The sequence below is a fragment of the Neolamprologus brichardi genome, chromosome 16, assembly GCF_056152115.1.
Source record: "Neolamprologus brichardi isolate AB-2024 chromosome 16, ASM5615211v1, whole genome shotgun sequence".
NCBI lineage: Eukaryota > Metazoa > Chordata > Actinopteri > Cichliformes > Cichlidae > Neolamprologus > Neolamprologus brichardi.
In genome coordinates, this window is record NC_142119.1 from 25,631,764 (window position 1) to 25,658,998 (window position 27,235).

The window sequence follows — 27,235 nt, forward strand, 5'->3', positions numbered from 1 at the left end:
CCAACATGGCAGAGGCTGTGGTCAGTCTTCACCTCACTAACTTGGAATGGTTTCAAATCGTGAGCAGCCACGCTTAACCCCAGCGAGCCATTCATCTGCACACTCACTGGATCGATGGTACTATAAACCCTGACGCTGCCCTGTCACCTACACAGGTAAGTCCTGTTATGTCTCTCAGTGATGCGAACAATTAAAAAGAGAAACGGAGCAGCTCTGCACGCACAAATGCTCGCAGCGAGAGAGACGGTGTCGCGCGTCACAGAGCTGCAGCGCAGTCTGTGGCCAATCATTCTGCGTTCTTCGAATCAAAATTATCGGCCGCTGCTTTAGAAAATGCCAAAAGAAGATTATGAAGTTGGAAAGGGACTTTACAATTAACGTGCAACACTACGTTGTGTGAAGCGAAGGTTACACGCACGGCTGAATCCAGTCTCCAAAATAACTTCCCTGCAACGAGAAGTTTTTGCATGTCAGCCTGAATAAAACTTGCCGCGATAACCGCAGGCGGGTGGTTAATAGATGGGTTGTCATTGCGCGCTTAGTGGGACAACTGCTGGCAAGTAATCTATTTTAAAAGTAAAGGGAGGGGGCATCACGCTGGTTTAGCCTCTTCCTCTAATGGGCGGCATGAAGAATGTGTGTTTTGTGTCATCCACAGCCTCTCACATGCTTCCTATTCTCTTGTTTCAACTCGCGCAAGAAGTGACAGCCTCCAGCCGCGCCTGTGTGGCTTTTGCGTCTCCTTCCAGGGCTTTTTCTTTTTTTTCTTTTCTGTTTTTTTTGCTTCGAAAAATATGAGTCGCACGATGCGTTCTTCTTCGAGCGTCTTCGTACGCTCTAAATGAATACCTACAGGAAGAAAAGGGGACCGTGCGTTTTGAAAGTTGTGAAATCCGATAGCTGAGCAAAAAGTGGCTGTAATGAGAAGCAACCTTTGGAATTCCTCCTCGTGAAAATTCCGTTTCTGCTGTTTTCCCTCTCCTCTTGTTTTTAGGCTTGAAGACATGATCACTAGCACCAGTATATATGGTATGTTCAATTTGTAATTATCTTTAATATTATTATTTTTAATTGTCATATTTGAAAAAAGGCTTCCATTGCAGTAAATGTGTGTGTGTTTTTCTTTGTGCATGCCTGGTTCATCTACAGAAGTTTACTTGATTTAGGTTAAATAATTTAATGACTGTAGATCATAGACGAGGGTACATTGTGATATTAATTTTGTACAAGTGGCATTATCAATTAAGTTCAAAGTGCCTTGTGTAGGTTAAGAAATTTGCCCCCATTTTAATTGGTTTGGTTTCTGTAATTGACATACTTGATGTTCAGTTTTCATTTTTCTTTGTCCTTTCCCTGCTTTCATTTCCTTGCATGCATAACTCTAACAATTGGACTTCTTTTGTTAGGGTTACAAATTAGTATTAAGAGCTCTCATTTCAAACCTACCAGCAATTCCTATATGGAGTCTGATTTTATAGTATAGTTTAACCATAAATAGAAATATTTGCCCATAAAGATTTTTCTATAAAATTGCATTTTTTTAAACATAGTTTATTTTCAGATTTATGACATGGCTTTGAATTAATGGGTATCTTTAGAGTTGTTACAACATAAATATATTGTCATGGTTCCACAGTAATCAGGTTGCATCACAAATATACTATAGTTATGAAGCATGATCTAAAATAATTTATACAACAAAACTACTGGTAATACAAGCTTGCTGTCTTGTTTCAACATTACAAAATACCTGATGAGATAACCCAAGTAACCCAAGTTTAAGGAAAACACACACTGCTTTTATCTTTAGCTCTCACAATCCAAAAAGACCTACAGGTGAAACAATATCGTATTTCCTCACAAATTAGTTTACAAGCAATGTATAAAAAAATGCTGTCATTTATGATAAAGTGGAAATGATTTGTGAAAAGCCAGTAAATGGACGCAAAGTCAGTGAAGTAACAAGTTGTGTGCTTTCTCTCTTTTGCAAACACTTTGTCCTAAGTGAACCTTTTCCACCTCCATAGAACAATTTACTTAATTGTGTTCGCACATTTCATTTGCATGTTTTGCTTTGAGAGGAAATTAACATCATCAGCAGTGAGCTGAAGTATGTTTTCATTCCTCTTCAAAAATAACAGCATTCCAGCATCCGTCACTCAGTGGAAAAAATGTACATTACCGCCACGTTCATTATGTTTGAGTGTTTGGTTGTAATGTGTTTTTTTTAAGTGGGTATTAATTTTGTCGGTTTGATTTTTTTTTTTTTTAAATGTTTTTCATATTTATACCTCATGTGTGGTAGGTATTTTTATTGCAGACTTTTGGTCTGAGCTTCTCTGACATGCACACTGGCTGAGACTACACTTTGTTTTAAACATTAAAAAATATATTATTTAATCTGTAGCCAGAGCTTGTAATCTAAATGTCATGTACAGTGTATACAATCTTTAAATGTATGATTTCAAATGATAGACTTGTGTAATTTAACTGACAATTTAAAAAAAAAAATATATATATATATATATATCGCAACGCATGCATTTTCCTGGAGGTTTACACCTACAGTATAATTTTTGTGGATGTTATGACTTCAGAGGTTTTATCTTGATAAATTTACAGTATTTGTACACACAAAATGGCCTTCTTACTCGCCCTGAGCATACTTATCAGGATTCAAACCCTGGAAGGGTTCCATGTATGAGCTCCTGCAGCGTGTTAGCCGATTCTTGCAGATCCTTACTTAACCTCAGACACCTCTGTTGTGCATGGAAAAGAAGCTGACAGCTCTGTTTATTTCTGATAGGATAGCACTTATGATAACAACCTAAGCTGCTATTTGACACAAGTCTCAGTTTTGACTCCTGCTTTCATCACCTACTTTGCCTTATGTCACACATGTTCACACTTTTAAGAGTGAGTGCAAAGAATAACAAGAAGTTGCATGAAGTAAACTAAAAAAAAAACTGCATGTACTTTATGACAGAAGGATATAGAAATATTGACAAAGGGATTCCTTGCTAATGGTGGTCAAAGAAATACATTTCTTTTCCATACTGCAGTGCAATGTAATAAAATGTTTGGGTTTTTTAATCATACTTTAAAAACAATTTGGATATTTTACTTTTTTTTCATGCTTATTTTACTGCTGCTTCTTTATATGTGCTAATACCGTCACATAAATCTAAACAGGTTTCCTGAAACACAGTGTAAACAAATTAAAACAACAGGTGATTTCTTGTTGAGTACATCTATTATTAAGTAATATAAGTACACAAACATAAAGCAAAAAATAATTATTACTGTGCATCTTGTGAATGCATCTTGTCCTTGTGAATCAATTTAGCTTCTCTAAATCTCTAAATGTTCTGTCTATAATCTAAAGTGTGTAACATTACTAGTGATCACTAAAATTGACAGCACGGTTTAAACTATTACCTTAGGGAAGTGGTGTGTGGTGGAACTGACACTTTATATATGTACTAATCACAACAATTAAAGCCAGCCCCTGAATACCTTGAGCTGACTCTCTGTAAACACCCCGTGGGATGTCTGCAGGGCTTTTGTAAATAGATGAAATGCTCATCTTTACAGACTGATCTATTTGTCGGTAACTAGATGAAATCCCATTCAGCCCCTTGACTACAGTGTGTTGTACCAGATCAGTGCAGGATTGTCATCTTTCAGAAAATATGTTAAGTGGTATCTTTCCTGTTTTTCATATAAAAAGCAAGGGAGTCCCCAACGGAGTAAGACTCAAGCCAAAGGGACAGAAAAAAAAAACCCTCCAATCTTTAACATGTCCCCCCCCCTCTCTCTTTGTTTCTTTCTCCGTTTGTCTCCTCACTTGTATCCACATCTCTGTCATTTCCCTTATGGCAGCTTGCTATGTTATCTGTGTGTGTTTCACTCTGCACTGACAATTCTTGCAGTGATTTAAGTTGGACTGCATTAGAAGGTGGAGGCAGCTGTCTGTTGCTATACTGAGGGACGTGTTTGCTCTACTGCAAAGATGAAGGACCGTGAATCCTTGACATCCTCCCTCTCTCTTCCCTCCTCCTCCTCCTACCATCTCATTTAGACACAGTGACTGTCTGCTCAGACTTGTTTTTTTTTCCCTCTGAGTGACAGCATATGGCATAGACATTTTCTAAAATGCATGTGCCTACTATTGGCTGCTTGTACTTACCCTTCATATGTCTCTTAGCTGCGAGCCTGTCACATTTTTTTCTAATTCTAACTAAATACTCTGACATTAATTTAGTTTAACAGGTAGTAATTGATAAAACAATGCTGGCTTTATATTAAAGAAGCAAACAGATATTCAGAGTCTGCTTTACCACTGTCTGTAATTTAAATGGCCCTTTAGAGTTCCTTTGTTTATTGCAGCTTGTTTTATTTTTTTAGTCAAAAAAAATGTGCAGTGGCGCTTTTGTGTGTCTGTGTGCTTGCAGGTCAGCCAGTCTGTTTTTCTTTGTGTATATTGAGGATGGACATGGTGCCCTGTTCTATCTTTAAAGATACTGGTCCCTCACATAAACATGCTATAATGTCATTACGATCCATACCATAAACCATAATATGATTACAGAGCTTAGGATTCAGCAAATGGCTAATTATAATGGCAACACATTCATAGGGTACGTTGCAGGGGCAGGTTTGTCTAGGCCCTCATTGCCAGGCATCTTATTTACACAGTATAGCATTTGTTGCCTTAAAGTCCTTGTTCTTCTCATTCCCAGCACACTGAAACAAGGGCTTTGTTTCATCTCCTTCACATGAGGTGTCTCTACACTCATAAGAAGAGAAGGCAGTTCAGCGCCTGTTGGGGATTGGCTAGAATAGACAATTCCCAGGTGTACTAAACTAGGTTTAGCACTAAGGCTTTTAATCTGGACTTGTAGGAGATTCATGTGCATTCATAGATTTGCCTCTGTAATTATCATACCCCCAGTGGCAGCCACAGAGACGTTTGCCTAAATCACTGATGTCCTCATTACACTGTTTACATTTTAATTAGTCATGCAAAATTCTTTATTTCTAACCGACCAAAAAGATTTGGTTTCTGCCCAGACTGTTTTGTGGCTCTTTCTGAATAGTGTCTGCGTCTTGCAATGAGAACTGTTGCTTTCCCATGTTTTTCATCTGTTAATGTAGCTTTCTTTACATCTCTCAAGTGTTTTATAATTACATTTATAATACAAATTATAATTGATTGACATTCAGGTGCTTTATGAAGGTCTGAATGAAGAGGCAGCGGACAACTCTAGATGACAGTTGGAGGATGTTATTCCTCTCTGAGAAATAACAACATTATGTCCTTATGACTGAATCTGCTTCCATAACTTTAATTTATTTCTTTAGCCAGATAATTTACTGCTACTCAGAAGCAGTGAATACCCAACACTCAAGGAGTATGATTAACAAAATCTACAATTCTATGACTTTTGAAAATAGCTGGCACTCTGAGCTGTCATTGTGTGCCTGAGTACTGTTGCTTATCACTGAATAACCTTGGTGAAGAGTGGTGTTTGTTCCTGTCCTTCTTCCAAGGTGTTTTCTTTTTTGTGCTTGCTGTTGGGGAGTTTTTTTTTTTATTGTGAAAGAGGAGCAAGCCTTTCACTAGAGGATAAGAAAAAAACTCAATATTTTTGCTGTATTGAAATTCCACTTGTGTTCTCACAAACCAGTGTCTGATTAAACTGGTAATCGAGGCCATCATTCTACGGATTTCACTGAAAGCCCTTGCAACTAGACAACCTTAAATACTATTTCATTTCACCACGTTTGTCAGACCCATTATAGGTTATTCCTAGTGGTAAATACCCTACTTCTTTTATGTAAATTGTCACATTTGTCTTGGTGTTGGCTTGTCCTAATCAATATTTAATTGTGATAACAGCTGACTGGCTTTGATCCTGCTACTGTGATTCTAAATGTAGCTTGCTCTAAATTTAATTTGGATTTCTTTTTCTTTTTTAAGTCATTTTAAATAAATTTCTCTCACAGACTATTAATGTGTCAAAACCATTTTACTTTGCAATTGTCATAATGACAATATAATAGTGTTATAATTCATAGACTGGAACACATCCTTGTATTAACTTCAAAATTTATATTCAAGAGCATGCACACATTCGCTCTGAATATGAGTTCATCTTTTTTACTGGGGTTTTTTTTTTTCATCCCCTTTTCATCACACCTAAGGCTAATTGTCTCAGATATCAATTTGAGGCATTTAGCTAAAACGATGATCAGATGAGATGTGAGCTATCAGTGGTTTCCTTAAAGTTCTTAGCGACTCACTCATCCTCCGTGGAGTCCGGTGACTGCCGGGCTGGCATTGTGCCAGGAGCTAGCAGAGGGAGCCTTGAGTGCCAGGGTCGAGAGCGTGCGTTGAAGTTTGCCTGATGATGTGGAGAGGAGGGAGATGAGGATGAGTGGAGGGAAAGGGAAGGGGGGATAGAAGGTTGAGTATATGCTGCCATGAAGGTTTAAGGTGTCAGGCTGCGGCAAAGGCAGCAGGTGTCTGCGGTGACACTGTAGTGTGACCACAGCAGTCTGCGCAGAAGTAAATCGGGAAGACTGGATACGTGGGGACAGAAAGAAAAAAAAATACTCGTTGTGTGACTATTGTTTAATAATAAATGTAGATAAGTTAAATTCATAAAGCTGTTTCTAACTCTTAAGTGAATAGTCCCGGAAAGCCTTGTTGTCTTGCATATGGCCTATTTGACAGTCCCCCTTAGAGTCCGCCTGGTATTAGATTAATTTAAATCAGGAGACGAAGGAGCGCAAGAAATGAACGTTCGAGAGTTCAGCATCATCACTGAGCTTTATGAGGGCTGACACTTCTTTTGTGTTCATTATCAGGAAATCACCTCAGGGAGTCGTGTTGACTTTGCATGCTCTAAAATAGCTGTTATAGTGGACTGCCCCACACTCGCTTGCTCACATCCACCGCAAGTATCTGGGGAGGCAAGGTGGAAATGCCAAACGAAGGTTTCTCTGAGAATAGCTAAACATAGTTGAAACTCCCACTTTCGCAATGGAAATCAAGCCATTTGTCCATTTGTCTGTCTAGGATGTTGCTGTGAGTAAAGAAAACCTTGTGTTCTGTTTGCGATACCTGCTTGTAGTATAGTCTTGTAGCTGTAGACAGCAGAATGGTTTCATACTTTTAGACGCCGTTTGCTGCACTGGATCAAAGTCACAGATTATCTTTTTACTTGGTGGAAATATAAGTTTGAAGTGTTTTTATTGATATATATTTACTCTAATGTTGTCCTTTGGAAGGAAAATATATTATTATATCATTGTTGGCTTTATTTGACCTGCACGCAGCATTTCTATATGGTACGGAACAATAGTAAATTTATTTACTTGGAGCGTGATGTTTCTGCAGCACAAGCCCCTGACTGCATCGCCTCTCCCACATCTTTAAATGGATCCCATGAGTCTTCAGCTCTGTTGTTTCCATTATTCATTTCAAAACTTCCATGTAGCATGGAGAGGCTAGAGGGGTGAAAAAATAATTTTATGTCTGAAAAAATTGATGTAAAGCAAAGTCACTGCTTCATGCAAAGTGTGCCATGCCTTGGGAGCATGCGAGCTGGTGTACTGTAGGAGGAGGGAGTGTTTTGGGCAAGGGATGGACTTTGTGTGTGTGTGTGTGTGTGTGTGTGTGTGTGTGTGTGTGTGTGTGTGTGCGCGCGAGCCTGTCAGTCTGTCAGTTAGGCCTAATGTGGCTCCCTAGAGGTACCTGGGGGAGACCCATCTAGCACCCAGTCAGCCTCTGCTGGCGGCCAAGTGGTGACAACGGGTTCCCACAGAGAGGAAGTGTCATAGTATGTATGTAAACTAGTGACAGATGACTGGAGACATGTGGCCTGTAGACACTGAGCCTGAAAGTAAAGCAGTTTTGCTTTGGCTTCCTTTCTTTCTTCCCACTTGAGACCTCAGAGAGTGAGCATCAGGCTCCACAACAGCGCGGAATACAGTGACAACAGTTCAAAGATGTGAATAAAAAGGATGCAAATCATTTGGCATGAAAAGACACATGCTATGTGCAAAGGTTTTGTTTGCCTTTGAAAAGCTGTAGCAAAGGAGTGAGGAGTTTTTAGTGTGCAGAGCTTCAGGCAGCTTTTCTAGGCCACAGGTCATATGGGTCAGTGTTACACTCCCTGCAGCCTCACTTCAACCCTCAGTCTTGAAATAGAACATGCAACGTCACCCAGCCAGGAGGGAGGTAGATTCCAGACCTCAGTGGCCACAGGCTGCACATGTGAAATCTGCTCGTGTAGTTGACCCCAAGTGTTTGAAAGTTAGAATGCTCCCAGTAGAGTATTGTTATTTCATGCATACCCAAATGAGCACGGCTGTACAATCTGCCTTCTACAAAGTGGACCAGTATACTTTACTGTATGTTCACTCTGTGCACCATTCATCATGGGAGCTCATACTAGCCAGAGGCAGATTTATTTAACTATCCACACATAAACCTGGAAAAAAGGAAAAAAACAAAAAAACAAACAAAAATAAAACAAATAAACAGAGGAATAAATGTTTTTTTATTGCACATTTCTGCCAGAAGGACTTGTGCCTACTTTCCTCTTTCAAACATTCATTTTAATAGAACAAGCAGCACACGGGCGATGGGAAAAAGCAGAGAACATTTAACAATCAAAGCTGTTTTTTTGTTGTTTGCTTGTTTGTTTAGGGGTTTTTTTGGCTGTATCAACATAAATCAGATTAATTAAAATTTAGGACACAATAGTTGTTAAGAAAAACTTAAGAACAGAAGACGTAATAATAATGGATTGCATTTTATATAGCACTTTTCAGGGCCCTCAAAGTGCTGTACAATTCCACTATTCATTCACACACTGGTGGAGGCAAGCTACAGTTGTAGCCACAGCTGCCCTGGGGCAAACTGACAGAAGCAAGGCTGCCATATCACACCATCAGCCCCTCTGGCCATCACCAGTAGGCGGTAGGTGAAGTGTCTTACCCAAGGACACAACGACCGAGACTGTCCGAGCCGGGGCTCGAACCGGCAACCTTCCGGTTACAAGACGAACTGCCAATTCTTTGAGCCACGATCGCTCCATGTAAGACACAACATCACACAGATTATTGAATATATCCTCAGTATTTTTTGAAAAGACTTTTACTCACCCATCTTTACTAAATTCAGACACATTATAACAATATGTGTAAATTAATTAAAGTGTATAACTTGAATTAACATTAATTCAATTAATTAATTAATTTCTTTCTTTTTAAATTTAATGCGCTTTGTGTAGTTTGGCACATTGCAGGAAGAATCTTAGCACATGTTTACCATAGCAGAGGGACGAACAGTTGTCTCTCAATATTTGATGATGAATAACATAAAGCACAGTGCTGCTGTGTTATGTATATAGTAAGACACGGCCATTTGTTAGCTTGGATATCAAACTCCTCGCCAATTTCCTTACAGTGACCATTGGAGAGAAAGCTATATTTCCAAGCGACGGTCCTGCTTTCTGTCAAGGGAAGTAAAATCCATCAGCACTGATGAGTTCGTGCTCCATCGAATATATCCATGCCAAACTGTTTATTGTGAGGTCTAATAGTGCTATTGTGCTATTCTCTAGTCCATGTGGTCCAAAGACCCAATTCACATTTGGGCAATGGGTGACCCTAGGTTGTGTATATTGATGAATGGGATTTGTTTCTTAATAGAATTGTGTCTAATTAATTAGCTTTAAATTGGTTGATCTCTGAACATGCGAATACAGCACAATGCGGAACAATCATTATTTTAAACGGTATAAAGAACCGCATATTAAGTCGACATAATGAAATGCTGGAGATCTTTGTGTCTGTTCATCCTGTTTGTGATACTTAATGCATTGTAGTGTATAATTCACATCTCTGAACTTTCTCAAGGAATGGATTTATAACCCTTGAAAAGTGTTAGTCGAACAAAGAAAATGTAGAAATATTTTTAATGCGCACCTCTCAATTTCTATTAATTACCTCATTTATTTTTCACAGTTGCTTTGTGACACAGATTGACCTTTTTTCTTTCCTTCATTTCATAATCTATTAAGGAATGCTCTGGAATAATTCTCATTTCACATCCCTTTCTGCATTCATGTCTCATTTATGTCAAAACACTCTGAAGGCTCCCCATCTCCCACTTTCCTCACACTGGTTTACAATTGCTTGCACTATACTGCCTCACTCATTTCTGCTTTTGGAAAAATTAAAGTATTAGAATCACACTAAACTACACTACACTATTACCCTTCTTAAGCATGGATATAGTTGCAACAGTCATCTATACAGAAGATAAGCATTTATTCCAACCACAGATATCTGGAATTTAAACCCTATTACAAACGTCTAAGCCCTATAAAATAATTTCATGATTTTGAGTTTTACAGGGCTGAACTTCATTTGATGTCATGAAATTTCCGTAGAACCATTGTAATGGGAATTTTAAATGATGATATGTACTGTACAGAGATACAAAATGAATGCTAATATGGACTTTTTCAATAATCCAAAATGCGTTTTCCATAACGCAACCTTATGTTGAAAGTCATATTATCCTGCTATTGTCACATGCAAAATTTATATCAAAATGGTTTTTTTTCTAAATTGATTTTTATATTAAAGCAAGAAGATTTAAAATTGTGATTTGACAAAATATGATCCTGCTTTATGGAGAAACCCTAACACATAACAAACAATCCAGAGATCTGGCAGCAAAAGCATTTTAGGTGTTTTCTAAATTGATATCAGATTTTTAAAAAAGAACTATTTTCTTCACCTGCTTTTTTTTTTTAAAAAAGTTCTTCCTTCATTTGTTTCACATTGGATTACTTAAAGAGGTTGTGTCAGCTTGAAAACTTACAAAACTCTGGTTATGAACAAGCCATAGAATTTTATTCTGGAAGTATGTTGGAGAACACTGTGCATCAAAGGGCAGGTTGAAAATCACGTTCACTCAGTGTCTCTGCATTTTACTCAACAGGTGTTTGTGTATATAATCTAAACTGAATATGCTTGAAGATAAAAAATAGTTGTGCTGTCTTTTATTTTTCACATTTCAAGTTGTCAGTGTCTTTATGTTTTGCTTGTTCCAATATTTGTTTTCTGTTAAGTGAAAGATGTTGGTATCCTCCCTCACATCACTGTAAATATTACCAATATTTAAATATAACAGTCATATTAAAGTTATTTGTATAAAACACTGAACAAAATGTCTCCTATACTGTCATTGGATTTCTTTTTACGGTGCAGCTGCAATAAGAGCTGATCTAAGCAGGTATTCTTGGTTTGTCACTTTAAAACCACTACAGTGGAATATTAAAAGATTTACACCCTTTTTTCCCCAGAGCATTGCTTTCATCACTTGCATAAAACTTCCAAATTCCATTTGAATTTAAACACACTTTTAAAAACAAATGTCCTATTGCATTTCCAGGGTACTGTGCTCACCATGCCACCTCTTACAGTAGAAGCCATTGTTTGCCAGTGGGCGATCCAATCTCCTGGACAGCTCTTTCCTTGTAAAAGTTCCCCTTCACTACTTCACTTCAGTAACTTTATTACAGTATAGCTGAGAGATTTCTATTTCATATTGACCTAAGATTGCTTCAGTTGTCTCATTTCACCTTTTGTCTGGCCTGTGTTGGAGAAGTGACCTTCTTTGAGACTTGCAGTCGATATCACAGAATGCTTCAGAATGCTTCAGCGAAAGGCTGACAGCAGTTACAGGCAAACATCCTTTTTCTGTTCACTTGGCTATTTTCAATTAGAGTTCAATTTGAACTTTTAATCAATTCAATGTGTAAGAAATGGTAAATAGAACAACAGATGGCCTTGGATTTCTAGTGTATGCAAAAATAACGGCCATTTCCTTTTCCATAAGTGCTTTTGGATTGAATTCTGTAGGGAATGACTTTGGGCAAATTTAAATACGTTTTGTCGCTCCTTTTTTGATTTGGTTTAGGGTTTTGATTTTTGGTTTGTTTTTTGGTTTTTTTGACCAGTAATATATAAAAATGGATGGCTTCCCATTGGCAGTCTAGCGATTTGAAACAGCGGCCATCCAATGAATGATTCAAATACCCCAACTGATTGTGTCATTTGGAATTTGATCAAAAGGAAAAACAAAAAACAATTCTGATTTGTGCCTCAGCATTGGGAACAATGACCTTTTTTTAATAATGTCATTGCATTGAGGTCTTAACCAGGTTAATATGGCTAAAAGCCTAATATTTGGAAGTGGAAAGCAATCACAGTTGTGACTGGACCAGTGAACAAGATAATCTGTTAATTTCCAAAGGGGCTTAGCTTGTTGGTTTCTAATTCAAGTAGCAGGTTTTCGGCGAGACCAGTTCAATACCTTACAGTAAAGTACAAGTGATAAAAATCACAGAAACAAGAAAACAAGCTAATAAATAAATAACCCAAATTTACACCTTCCTGTTTGCTTTTTTCCATACTCTTGTTCCTCTTGGAGTGGGGAGTTCCTTGGGGTAACAGGACGTTTGGGAATGAAAATGTTACTGAATAGCTTTTGGTCAATGAGCCTTCGTGTATCAAGGTCACAATCTGCCTCTCTTCTCTTTTGAAGTGTGTAAGTGATCCCTTGAGGAGTGGAGTAGCAAAGTTCATATAGGCTTGCAAGATCACTGCTTCTACTGTATGTGTGCTCTATGGTTAAACAAGCTTCACCCAGTGCTTGAGTTCAATGACTGTGTTCTTTTGACTAACAAGCCATTTGAGTATTCATCAGTATTATGCACTACAGAACACTATGAAGGCTCTCTCCTGTAATTGTCTTAGTTATATTCACTGTACAAGTTTTACTTGTGCATGGAGGGCTGTTAGTTTAGCATATGTGTGGATTTAGCTATACTTAGGGTAGTAATGGAAGATGTAGCCTCAGGGGCTTCTTGGCCTGAAGACTTATGGTTTAATGAGCATCATTTAGACGAAAAAATGACAGCTCAGAGATTTTCTCAACCTATGATTTACTGAATTGCAAAGAAATATGTGGAATACATGTTACCCAAGAGCGAATATTTGGAGTACATAGTAAAAATGCATTACGCTTTTAGATTTGAATTTCAAAATTATAGAGCTTTACACTGAATAAAGATAAACATGTGACGATTATGTCATCATGCCATGTAAGCAGGGAATACAGATCAGATGACATTATTGACCTTTTCTATGGTTACATTAATAAACATGTATTCAAAAGAAGCTTCGAATTCTGGTTCAAAGCAGAAAAAAAACAACAGTCTACTTTAATCGTTTTGTTGATCCATCCAACTCTTGCTCCTTTTAATAATTGCTTTGTCTGATGCTGTTAAAGTGATACATATGCACTTATATAAAATGTTTTTGTAATTTGAAATCCTGGTTTTGCTGGGATTTTCAATATTTCATGAAAGTAAAGATGGTACAAGGTGTTCTTCCATTTGTTCTTCTACATGCCTTGGTAATGCAGAAATCAAGTGACCACTGGTTGTTTGAAATGTAGCTGTAAAGACAAAATATTTGACAATCCTGACTGGCTTCATGTTAAAAGCCCTCACTAGACCACTAGTTACATGATTAAGAAACCGCTGTTCCATGTTATGATCCCAAATGAGTAATGGAATGGACACATTTGAAGGTCTAGACTTAGTTTGGTTCAGTTCAGTTTTATTTATATAGTGCCAAATCACAACACCGGTGATTTTGTTGTAAGCGACAAATTTACTGTCAATTATAACAGCAATAGAGAAAGATGTAGTTTTTAAATGTCTGCTTTAGTGTTAGTAACATAATATGAGTGCTACCTCAGTAATGGTGATTGCAACTACTAGGGCCACTTTGGTTAAGCTATTACTGTAGTGATGACTATTGATAGGTGGTCTACTAGTATTGTAATGGTAATTTTATGCCTGGCATTAATACCGTTTTTTAAATTAAATATTATGTATGACTTTAAAGACAAGTAGTATGCCTCACATTTGTTCAGCTAGTTTCTATCTCTGCAAAATAGACCACACCAGTTTTTGAGATAATTTAGCTAACATGCCTGGCTCATAATGGTAATCCGATAATCTTATGTAAAAACCTAATAAGCAACCAGTGCATTAGATTAGGGGTGCAAAACATGCAGACTTGGACCTAGCAATAGTCCAAAAGAGGGTTTGCTTTGGTGCACCACATGACTTTGCAATTTAGAAATTGTCAGAGATAAAATAGTTTTGATAAGTTACAAAAATTCTAGATTTAAAGTTTTATTAATTAAAATCTACTGGTAATGACAGTCTTAATTCCAAGTAATCTTAGCAGACAGCCATCTCTACACTAGCTAATACAAGTGAGTTGGTGTGTAGATGTGTGGCTGTCTGTCTCTCTATGTTAGGCCTCTAATGGACCGATGACCTGTCTAGGGTGTACCCCGCCTGTGACAGCAAGGACAGGCTCCAGGCTTCCCACAAACCTAAGCTGTACAAGCGATCAAGAAAATGGATGGATCTTATTGTTTTGGGTGAATTCCTATTCAAGGCCACATGTTATTTTGCCCACCACAGACAATGTCACTCAGTGGGGGGAATAGTACATGCAGTTTGGTTATGTGTTTTCATGTTAGGCAGTGATTACATGTGGGACACCAGTGAGGGATGATGATGATGATGATGCGCAACAAACTCTTTGTGGTAGGTGAGGATGCTTGAAGTATCCTCACCTACCAGTGGACTGAGATCTTATGGAGTAAAATGAATTTTGTGTGTGTGTTAAGCCTTTGGTGAAGTGCCCTTTTTGCCAGTGCAAAGAAAAAGATGACTTTGTAGTTATGTGTGAAGGAGGTAAGCTGTCTGTTTGCTGCCCTTCCCGGGAGGAGCTAGCAGTGACAAGGTCAATAGAAAACTAAATTATGAAAAAAGAAAAAAGCCTAGTGAAGTCTTTGTGCAATTTTGAAACTAAGAAAATGTTAACTAATCTTGTACCTCTAAATTTCATATTAGATGTCTATGGACATATACGAGAAAGAATTGTAGAATTGTAAGAATTGTAACTTGTTGCCCCATAAGTTATAATAATGGCATAATTAATTTATATATGAAATGTATTCTTGATGCCATATTTATATATTACTTCACCAACTAGATCCTGATTAGTGGCATTATATTAAAGTTTTAATTTCTTTGAGTTCTCATTGCCAGCCTTTATAAAGTATTTCAAGTTAAATGTCCTGGATGCATTAAACGTTTTTCTCTAAGCAAACTGAAGTGTTTTATATCTTTGTACTTAATTTATCTGAATAATACGTGACTGAAATTAAATCACACAAGTTTAAATTTCTTAAATGCTACTACTCCTATTTAAAGAAACTTGCAATTTGAATTATGGCAACTTGTTTTGTGTGTGTGTGTGTGTGTGTGTGTGTGTGTGTGTGTGTGTGTGTGTGTGTGCGTGTGTGTGTGTGTGTGTGTGTGTGTGTGTGTGTGTGTGTGTGTGTGTGTGTGTTATCCACATTACATTAATTCTTAATTCTTGTTCATAAAGACTATTTCATGTGAAGTTAGGGTAGCTGTTTGAATTATTGACAACTTGCCCTAGTAATTTCAATTACAACATTTTTTAATAAATATCAAATTAATTTCAGTACTTAATAATAAACTTAATTTGCAAAACTTTTTGTGTGGAAGACGTTTCTACATTTTTATTGCCTTTTAAAATTTGATTCTTAACACGATTCAGTACATTTTCTTTACATTTTCGGTGTCAGTGTCTTTTTTTGATATTCCAGAAACAACCCAGTTAAGTACAATAATAAATGGATAAAAAGTACTATAATAAATAATAAAATGTGAATTTTAAAAATCCTCCTTTAAACCTGTTTTTTTTTTACATTATTTATTTTATTTTGACAGGAGATATAATATATTATGTAATATTGTAATATACATAAATTATCTCATTCATTGTTAATCTATCAAATCAGCTGGTTCATTGATAAATTACATTGTTTCTAGTTATCTGAACTGTGCAAATGGCTCAGCATTGAGTAGTTTTAGATAGATAATGTTAATACATTTGCTCAGGCTAAAGTCAGACACGTTTTCCTGTTTGCTACTTTGAAATGGTGCTTGCTCTGTTGCAATGGGTTTCAAGCTCATATCTTCCTGTATTATTGGCATTATAAAAACACTTTCAAAAGATGCCATAAACATACTATAAGCACGTTGTACAGTCATTTTTCTCCTTTTAAGTTTGGAGTAGAATAGAATCATATGGCATCATTTGACTTTGATAGTCTGGAGACCTGTAGTAATTTGCTACTATAGGTGGACAGACTGAAATGTATAGGCAGTAGCTGCGGAAAAGACGGTGACTGAGGAAGGCATATCGTTTCTAAATGAGGGGTTAAATGGCACTCTGCCATCCAAAGATTGGAGCTACTGCTACATGGAGCTCTAAATTGAGTTTAAATAGTCTTAACTTGATATGTGAGATGAATGACTGTAGCTATACCGATTACCATTTCACATTGTATTAGAATGTTTTGCCCCACCCCTACTTAGAATATCTCCAGTGAATTTGAATATGAATATCAGCTTGTTTTTATTTATAAACATAATTACTGTCTGTCTGCAATATTTTCACGCTTGTCAAGTAGAGAGCTCTGTGTGCAGAATAAAAGCAAAAGCTCCCATAATTATGTTTACGTCCAGCGATGAAAACCCCAGGGTTGTAATGATCAGTAATTATAAATACTTTTCAGCATGTCTACTGCCTCAGCTGGGACTATTGTGTGGTGTGAAGTGCAGAGTTTGTGCAGCTTAATTATGACATTGTACATGACTAAATGTACCAGTCTGCTTTAGCTCTGCAAAACACTTCCAGTGCATAATCACACTCAAGTTTGACTTTAAAGAGCTCATTACAGTTAGTTTTCTAAAGAGCGGCTTATTAAACACAGTTACCTAATAAGCATCTTTGGTGGTGCAAATTGGTAAAAATGGTAATGAGTCTGATTAGGCTGCGTTTCAATTACGACAGCTTTCACCCCCCACCTCCTCAACCCCCTGATTTCCCCTCCCCCAAAACCAAAAAGAGGAAGGAAAGTCCAGCTCTTTATGCTTGGGAACCCTCCTGGAAGGCATTTTGCTTTCTCTCTCACACACATAGACAGAAAAAGGAAAAGAAAACCACTCTGCCACCTCTGTGCTTCCTTTCAGCAGCACAGTAATGAATAGAGAATTGTGCAAGCGGTGGTCCAATTTACGCACTAGGAAATTGGATGGACAGAGTGGAGGCCCACTCTTGTTTGCTTAAAAACGGCCTAGGCTACCAGATTAATAGTTCCCAAAAAGGTCAGCATCTCTGTTTCATCGATGATGATCACTCAACTTGAAATTAAACACCATAACGCAGCATGGCATAACATGCCGAATGTTTTTTCTGATCTTCTCTGATGATATTTTATTTATAATGTATAACTAAAATTGTTCTATATTATTCTGTGCAGGACAATTATGTGTTTTATCAGATAATTCTTGCTTTTATCATCGGGTCAGTCAGATGTCTTATGAACTAAATAACTCCAGAATTGGACACATTTTCAATACAAATGTTTACTTACAATGATCATCTTAAATATGCCGTAGAGGATTATTGAGACCAATGAATTAACAAACAGAGAAAAGTCTAACAAAGGCCTTATTTGTGAGTCGCTGATGAGTGGAATTTGAGCTCAAGCCCTGAGGCTATCTGAAAACATTCCTCTAATAGAGTTCTCTGTAATTATACCATTTCAAAGAAGGACAAAGGATCTAGTGGATGTTGTATTTGAATTTCTATGAGGGTAGAATAAAGAACAACGTTGTCATGTAAAACCAAAGTAGGAGCTTATTATATTAATTTGCTATGTGTGTGTACACATGAATTTATGCCTCTTGATGGATTAGTGTCTATATGTGTAATTATTTGCCAGTGTTTATTTATGTATAGTATTTATTCATATGCTTTCTCTTGGGATGCATTGATCATCCATTCTATAACATTTGTTCTTTATCAAGCTTGATTTTTGTTAAAATACTACTGTTTATAAATGTTTCAGTATAATTAAACTGGTTGATGCATTCAAACAATTTAGACACCCAGTGATACCAATTAAGACTGGAATGTGTCGTGTTATTGCTGGTGTATGTAATACCCATTTATTTAGGCCAGGTTTAGGTGTAAGTTTTTCTTTTTCTTTTTTTTGTAAGTGCAAATGTACTTTATTTTAGCAGTGCATTGAATTTTGATCATCTTGAATGGTCTCCTTTTTATAAAATACTTGATGTTCAGTGATCTCAAGTATGCTTCGCTAGAAGCACTTCTTTGCTTGTCCAAAGTGGCACATTGTTCAGAGAGGATTAGCTGTAATAGAAAAAGCTTACTCAATAAGCTGCGTGCAATTTTGTTATTGACAAAATGTGCCTTGAGTGTTAAAGAAGTCTATTGAATGATTTTACAGAGACCATCATCATGATACTTGTGGGTAGTGCAGTGGTAGTTGCTACTTTCAAAACAAGGTCTTCATTATGTGATATCTTCTTTAGAAGAAAAAAAAAAATATATATATATATATATATATATATATATATATATATATATATTCCTACTATATTATAGTAGGAAACACATTAGCAGAGAGGAATAAAGAAAAGGGGTGTCAGACTGTAATGGAAAAATATTTTTTCCTCTGCAGACTCTTTAATTTGCATTTGACCCACCTACATACCTAGCAAAACAGTTAATCTGGAATATAATGACTGACTAGTCAGTAACTACTTTTGGAATTCTCAAAAGTGTAAATATTAGATTAAATACACTTTTTGCAAGATTTTGTGGTATGACATGTATGACTTTTTTATTTTATTGTTTCAGATTTTAAAGTTTATCACTGTTCTCCATAGTAACAGGATTTGTTTTTACATGTCATTTTCTGCATGTTGGTAAACATTTCTATTCAACTACAGTATAGCTATGCTATTTTTATGTATTGGCTTTTTGCCTCAGGTTTTCATGCTATAGCTGTGAGCTATAGCATGGATCTCTTTGACTAAAACCTTGTAAATTAACACAATTAGTGCAGCATCATCCGGCTAATTAGCTGCTGGTGTCTAGAGTTGCTGGTGGGCAAATAGCTGGGAGGGAGTCAGAAGGGAATCGACAGCATTTGTAATCTGGACATTAGCTGATTGTTGCTCAAATCCTGTGGTATGGACTTAACCTACTGAAATATACAGTATAACACTACACTGCCTCTTTAACAAAGACAGACATTCTAATGGGCAGAAACAGTTGAGTTGAATGCATCCTCTCTCATATCTTCTTGTGGTATTTGGTCAGATTAGTGTTCATGAGAGTTGTGAGACTGTGTACACTATCAGATTGTCTTGAGCTGTAATCTCTAGTAGTCTAAATTCTTTGGGGATATAGTACACCCTCTGATAATCTCAGAGTAATAGATGACAGCGTGAGTAAAAAGTTTTATTTGCAGATTTACTTTAGTATTTAACTTGATTATTTCTGTCATTCAAACCTTTAAAGCTATATAGAGAGGCTGGGGAGAAAAAGACAAGTGAAGCATGGGGATTTTTTTTTTGTTTTTTTTCCCTCATCCTCACTCTGCCGATGAGGGAGCAGTAGGCAGACTCGATGTGGATGTAATTCATGCTGGGCTGAGGGGTTTGTGTGATGAAAGCAACAGAGCGCTGCCAAGGAAGATTGCTTTGCTGCTGTCCTCCAAGCAGATTTGAAACTGTCTCAGAATGCCTCAGATGAGAGTTGGATTATAGACTGACCTGCAATGTCTGTGTCACTCTGCTCTGTGTTGGGTGGATTATACCACCGTTACCAAGTGATGGGTCCCACATCCTCATAGTGTCTGTGATGTGTATTCAGATAGTGTTTTCTGTCATAAGAGACATGTAGAGATTATGAAGCAAATAGCATTAAAAATTATGTTTCTGATATTGTATAAAAGGTTCTTAGTCCATAGGTTAAACAAATATATCTTCTTCTTTTTTTTTTACTTTGTACGTTTTTTTTTACTCCTCTTACAAAATGGTCAGACAAACACCTATGGACTTCAGTGTGTTTGAATTTGACAATTTGACTGTAGAATATTATTGCATTTAAATGATGATAAACCACAATTCAATGCTTACATTGATATATTTCTTCCCTATGTGAAATATCCAGGTCTAAAGATGCAGTGGACCCCAGAGCACACACAATGGGCAGAGCAACACTTTGACATCTCATCCACTACTCGCTCGCCAGCACACAAAGTAGAGGCCTACAGGGGGCACTTACAGCGAACATACCAGTATGCGTGGGCAAATGATGACATCTCTGCGCTGACTGCCTCCAATCTGCTTAAGAAATATGCAGAGAAGTACTCTGGGATCCTAGAAGGCCCAAATGAAAGAACCCTGCTGTGCTCCTACTCTGATAGCACTACTGGACTCATGAATGGACGAAAGTCAGAGAATGAGTCCTGGCAGGAGGGGATTTACCCAATGAACTGTGCTCCAGATGTTATATCTGTGAGCAAAGCTGGAATGACAGCTGCCCTACCCCCTACAGATGTGTCAGCTAGCATAGGCAGCTCCCCAGGGGTGGCCAGCAGTTTGTCTGAGCCTAGCTATTCCAGTAGTAACTGTGGAAGTCACACAGCCACTACTCTCCACTCGGGCCTCCCCTCTCAGGAATATACTGCCAGCTACAACGGTTCCTACCTGCATTCTAGCTACAGCGGCCAGAGTACCCCCGCCCTCCCATCCCCACATCCTTCTCCTTTGCACAGCGCTGGGCTATTACAACCCCCTCCCCCGCCTCCTCCTCCTAGTTTAGTGCCGAGCTACAACACTGGGTCTCCAAACCTTCCCAACTACAATTATCCTCCAACAGGGTATGCTTCGCAGGCTGCAGTTGGCCCTGGTTATAGCCCTGGGGGAGCACCCCCTCCTTCTGCTTATCTGCCGTCTGGTATTGCAGCTCCTACACCGATCCCTCCCTCCACATTGCCTGGCTACACCTACCAGTCCAATAATCATACCCCAATTGCACCAACACCTTTGAATGGCAGCACATCCAACTCATTAAAACGAAAAGCTTTCTACATGAGTGGACATGGAGATATGGACTCAAGCTATGGTAATTTCAGCTACAACCAACAGCGCTCTGCACAGAGCCCCATGTACAGAATAGTAGATGGCAGCATCTCAGACTCAAACAGGGGCAGTGGCTTTGAAAGAAATGCTGAAGCGACATCTTTAGCTTTTAAACCAACGAAGCAGCCAATATCTTCTGATCAGCAAAGAAAATTTAACTTGCACTCTGGCAGAGCACTAACTCCTCCATCATACGGCTCAACAAAAAGCTCTGCAGGTGATCTTAGAACTACTGAGCCCTACAGCAAGTTTGAATCTCCCATGATGAGCGAGCAAACCGAAGAGCACAGACAGCACCTCTCTCACTCCCTAACGGGGTCTGATATAGGTACAGCTACCTCCTCCATCCATGCTGCAGAGGAACAGCTGAAGAATAGTGATTCCAACCTTGTAGAGCTGGTAACCACAGAAATCCTTCAGCAAGGCTCCCCAGTGGACTGGAGTGACATTGCAGGTCTGGATATGGCCAAAGCAGCCATAAAAGAGGAGATACTATGGCCCATTTTAAGGCCAGATATGTTCAGCGGACTGGCCACGTTACCTCGGAGCCTCCTTTTATTTGGACCTCAGGGAACTGGTAGGACACTTCTGGCACGCTGCATGGCCAACCAACTGGGGGCTGCCTTCTTGCGATTAAGCAGTTCAGCACTGGTGACCAAGTGGTTGGGAGAAGGGGACAAGATCATCCAGGCTTCTTTCCTCATGGCACGTTGTCGCCAACCAGCAGTAGTCTTCATCAGTGAGGTGGACCTACTGCTGTCAGCCCAGCTCAGTGAGGAGAGTCCTGTGAATCACCTGAAGGCTGAGCTTCTCATACAGCTTGACAGTATTTTGACCTCTACTGAGGACCATGTTCTTGTGGTCTGCTCCACAAGTAAGCCTGAAGAGATCCCAGAGTCCCTGCGGAGGTACTTTACCAAGAGATTGTTAATTCCCTTGCCTGATGGGACTGCACGCCATCAGATAATCAGTCAGTTGCTCTCACAGCATAACTACTGTCTTAGTGACAAAGAGATGTCACTACTTGTTCAGAGGACAGAAGGCTTTTCAGGACTGGATGTGGTCCAACTCTGTCAAGAGGCTGTCGTAGGTCCGCTCCATGGCATGCCTGGTACTGACCTGTCAAATATCCACCCCAGTCAGATGAGGCCAATCTCTTACCAAGACTTTGACAATGTGTTTTGCAAATTCCAGCCCAGCATATCACAAAAAGAACTTGATGTGTACACTGAGTGGAATAAAATGTTTGGTTGTAGTCAATGAAATGGACCTATCAAACACAGTTTCTTTAAAACCAGTTGTTGAGTACAAATAAGTGTTTAGCCTTCAGTGAGGAAGAAAAAAAACAAACAGTGATGACATGAACATGCTATATAGAGTAAAGGAAATTTCCTTTTTTGGCTTCTGACAGAAGTTATCAGTCTGGACGTCAGACTTTGGTTAAAATTATATGGCTAAATCCATGTGTTAACTACAACTCAAACAGCTTGGAGAAGATGCCCCACGTTTTTGTATATACATATATATATATTTAAATATATATATACTATTCTGCTGATCTTGAGATTTAGTTGCTATCAAGTGCCTGAGGTGGTGCTGTTTAAGTTTTTTGTTGTATTTTTTTGCCTCACAATCTTCATTGGTGAAATGTGCTAATACAAAAAAAAAGCTTTACAATGTGACAAAACCTTGCTTTCTCTTTATTATTGAACAGTGTTCTTCAGCTGTGTCTGTTTTGTGCTCTCTGTGAACACTCGTGGTTAATTTGAGCTGAATTAAATTTACTGGCATAATTTTAGTTGGGGTTCATTACCTTACACAGATCTTATGCATGTGTAAGTCATTTACTTACCATAACTTTGGTATATCCATTATTTTTAGGTGGAGAATATGTTTGTTTGTTTGTTTTTCACTCAACTTAAATTTGGTTGATGTGCTATAAATAAAAGTGACAGTTACATTTTTTGAAAAAAAAGCTGACACAGTGAATTAAATTTCAACATTAAATTACTATGTAATTCTTGTTAAAATATCAGAATAGTCACAATGTAAAATTCTACCATTTTTTCTTTTGATGTTCTCTATTTGACAACTCAGGAAAGTGATGATGATGTTGATGATATGTCTAGTACCTCATGAGCTTGTATCAAAGCACTACACAATACACAAGCATCTGACTTGCATTTAAAATCGCATCATCTAACCATGAAAGGCTATTTAATACCTCAAAATGAGAAGTTTCCTGCAATGAATGTTTGAGAGTAATTCTCATTTATTTGTCTAGGATTCTTTAACTTTGAAATTAGTTTGAAATGGAAACTTGTTCTATGATCAGACAATTGCCTTTAAAAATAATGGAATCATTGTGTATCTTGAATTATAGCCTTAAAGAAATTTCTGTTTGGAGCATTTTTTCCCCTTTTGGCTGTCATAAGAAAAAAAATCTTCATTTACATCAAATAAAATGATCCTGTTGTTTAGTTCCCAGTTTGCAGACACAGCTTGTGGTTATGCAGAACTGAAAGAAATACAAAGGGTGTAGACAAACATCTTGGGGTTGAGAATGACGACTGCCCCAAGCTATTTCATTCCATCTTGCTGCTGTTTTATCATTAATGAAACCTAAGGATTATGTATAGCCCAAGTTTCTTTCTACCTCAGTTTCTTTGTTATCTCTGAAAGACAAATTCATAGGGACAACAAAATGTCAGCATCTCTTCTGCTTGTTCGATTAGAAAACCCTTTGAAAACGAACAAAACAATTTCTGAAAAAAAATTATTAGCTTTACATTTTGATAACTGCCAAGAACCTTGTTACTCACCATATGATATACGTAAAGGGGAATGCCACTGAATGTCAGGTTTGTGATACACTATGCCTTTGCCTTAAGGATAATTTGCTCTGCGTTAACCAAGATTCACCAGTGATCTTGTTGCTGTACCTTGCTAGACCCCTGAATCTTTGTCTAACATAGACGTGTGTAAGCCTGCACATGTTTTGTCTTAAAAATGATTCCATTATGTTGAAGTTTACTTTTCCTTCTTAGGCTATAACTGTAACATCCATGAATTGAGTGGCATTCCCTTTTAGGGACATTTCCGAAGGCTAGTCTTGCATTGTCTGGTAAATTGTTTTTATTTCATTATAATTTTCACACTTAAACTTATACAATGTTTTCAATCACTATTTGCTGCCATTTATCACTACATGCCCATGCAACATTTCCAACAATAAAAGAGCCAATCTGATAGCTGAATTGGCAAGTAAAAGTATTGAATGTATTATGTACTCATAGTAGTAAGGAAAGCAAAGCACTCGCACATTGAAAAATGCCACTGAAGTAGATGTAGATGTAGAGGCACTTAAGGACCGTATTTTTTTTTGTTGTTGTTGTCTATTGCACATCTTTTATCTTTTATCTTTTATTAGACAACATTCACAATGATCACTGCTACCTGGTATGATATCATTAATTTTCAAAGATCCATATCAGGATGTTTTCAAAGCATTTAGAACAATTACAGAGCAAGAAATCTACCAGCTGCACCAAAAGTCTGTTTCTAGTTTTATATAATCTATACTTTACAGAAGAGTAAACTAGGCAGTTTAATTAAATCCATACAAGTAATTGTAACTGGTAAAACGGTAACTAAACCCGACACATTTTGATCAGCTTAGGGACAGAATCATTGTATTTGTTAAGTTTGAAAATTGTAGACCTACACATATTTGGAGAAACAGTAATGAAGAATATTCATGCCCTCTTCACTTATTTATTATATTCAGTAGTTTGTTTGTAACGGACGACTACAGTCAGGATCGATCATGTTCTCTACATGTAATACCAATGGTAATTTCCAACACCAGTTCTTTGAAGGGACTGGAATTACCCTGAAGTTATAAAAAAAAAAATAAACATACATTCATTGTAAGTACACTAGTAGTAATAATTGTCGCATTATGTCAATTGTAACAGTCATACTCACCAGTCACATGCATTTTCTCAAATGAAATGATCCTAAAACATTGTAACATTGTTACATGAAATTTGGCCACTGCTCAGGGCAAACACATGAAATTGGAAAAAGTTGATGCTACTCGTAAAAGCCCTTACATATCAAGTGTTTACTGCCTTTTATGCGTCTGTTTGTTTTGTTTTTAAAAAAATTCAGATTAAAACATCTCTTTTCTCTCCTATATAAGATGAAAACAGTTTTAAGGAAACTGCGAATTTACCTTTATTGCCGGATGTATTTATGTATAATTGGAAAATCTCTAGCCATCTCACTGGGCATTGTTAAGTTACAGAATCACAGTATGTTAAATGTTTAAAAGATACATGAGCTTGTGAAATAATAAGTTTCAAGTCTCACCCCATCAAAGTGAACGGACATAGCATATCTGCATGGAAGACAAATACAATTATGGTTAACTTGTTTATTACAGAGTTTGGTAGAAAATGACACACTGGAATATGAGACTGAATATAGAAGTTTTTTTCATGTTGTTGTTGTTGTTGTTGTGTTTTTTTAACAAGTAGGTACTAAGAAGCCTTGAGCACGATTTACAAGCACAGATTTCACAAGTACAAAAGATCAACTGTTTACAAGCAGCAGAGATGTACATTGAAAGGGGGAATAGTCCACTCAAATTAAGTTGTATGTAAGTAATCTTTCGTGCATTTTAGAGAAAGCTGTCTCCCAAACAATGTGTAATAGAGCACAATGTAACACAAGGCACATAAAATGTTACATTTCTATGATTTTATTTGTCATGACAGCTAAACAGTAAACATTCTTTGACAAAGATCTGATATGAGGAAAACTTAGACACATTTATCAAAATACATTGTAAAGTTCAGATGTTGTAGATGTTATTATAAATCATTCAGTATTGAAGGTGATGTGGGTATACAGTCACAACATGTCAGCAGAACCTTTGATAAGCACATTGACTCTCAGTCACTTGTATCATCTTTTTCAATAGCTTTCAGTTTTTCTGTGATTTGATTTTGCTGAACTGCTTAAAATGGTGTTTCCATTATGAGTTTTTTCAGTCTGGCATTCTTTATAACCTTCTCTACCTCATTGCTACATATTTTACATGTAGTACTCATGTCCTGTCATTTTGAATGTCATGCATTTGTGGATAAAAATTTAAAACAAACAAAAAAAATGCATAAAATAAAAGCTTGCCCTTGAATTTGAGCAGTCTACCTCACAGAGACTGTCTTTACGCTGTCAAGAACTAGTCACAGAAAAAAAAGGCACCTTGAAAACAAAGATGACATTAACCTGCACATACAGTACTGACGTTCAGTATATTCACAATATTATGTTTCCATTAACCTTGTCTCTTGCAAGGTCCCCAATGCAAATTCTTTTCCTAAAAAATAACGACTTGCTTTAATCTTTTGTGAATTGTTGTAGTGCGCATGTTATTGTGTATATCTGTGCACTTGCAATTCTACATGCAAGTGTGAGGGATAACATTAAAATATGATTCTGAATTTTTACTTTTCATATACCTGTACAGAAAACAAACTTGCACATAGCTGTATGTATTGTACATTTGCTAATGATATACAGCGTACATACGGAAGTGCACCACATACATGTTTATATGTGTGTATGTATTGCCATACTTACAGTACAGTCGATTTAAATGTATTTTAATTTCAAGGTACATAAAAGTTATTGAATACTGAATAAAGGTGTTTTCTTTTTTTCCTGAACTCTGAATGCATTTTGTACTTAAACTTACTTGATTAAATTTGCAACGGTGTGATAGACTGTGCTATTTCTTTTTTGAGTTATTCATTTCAAAAGACAATGTTAAATCAATTACAGCGTGATAATTTTTTTTAAGTTAACTGGTGTTTTAGAGTAAAATAAATCAGTTAGCAGCAGTTCGAAACTTACTTTTTTATTACGCTCCGCCCATCAATAACACCTTTCGTGATCCATGAACATTTATAAATTCATAATTGATGTTTTTT

At 37.3% G+C, this 27,235-nt stretch overlaps 1 protein-coding gene across 1 annotated transcript; it reads left to right on the plus strand.

Annotated features, from left to right (window-relative positions):
- fign (fidgetin) lies at positions 1-27,014 on the plus strand. The gene is made up of 3 exons (XM_035906814.2): positions 1-155; positions 995-1,029; positions 20,263-27,014. Exons 2-3 carry the CDS (start codon positions 1,005-1,007, stop codon positions 22,497-22,499), a joined length of 2,262 nt encoding a protein of 753 aa, XP_035762707.2. The 5' UTR covers positions 1-155; positions 995-1,004; the 3' UTR covers positions 22,500-27,014.
- The last annotated feature ends 221 nt before the right edge of the window (positions 27,015-27,235 follow it).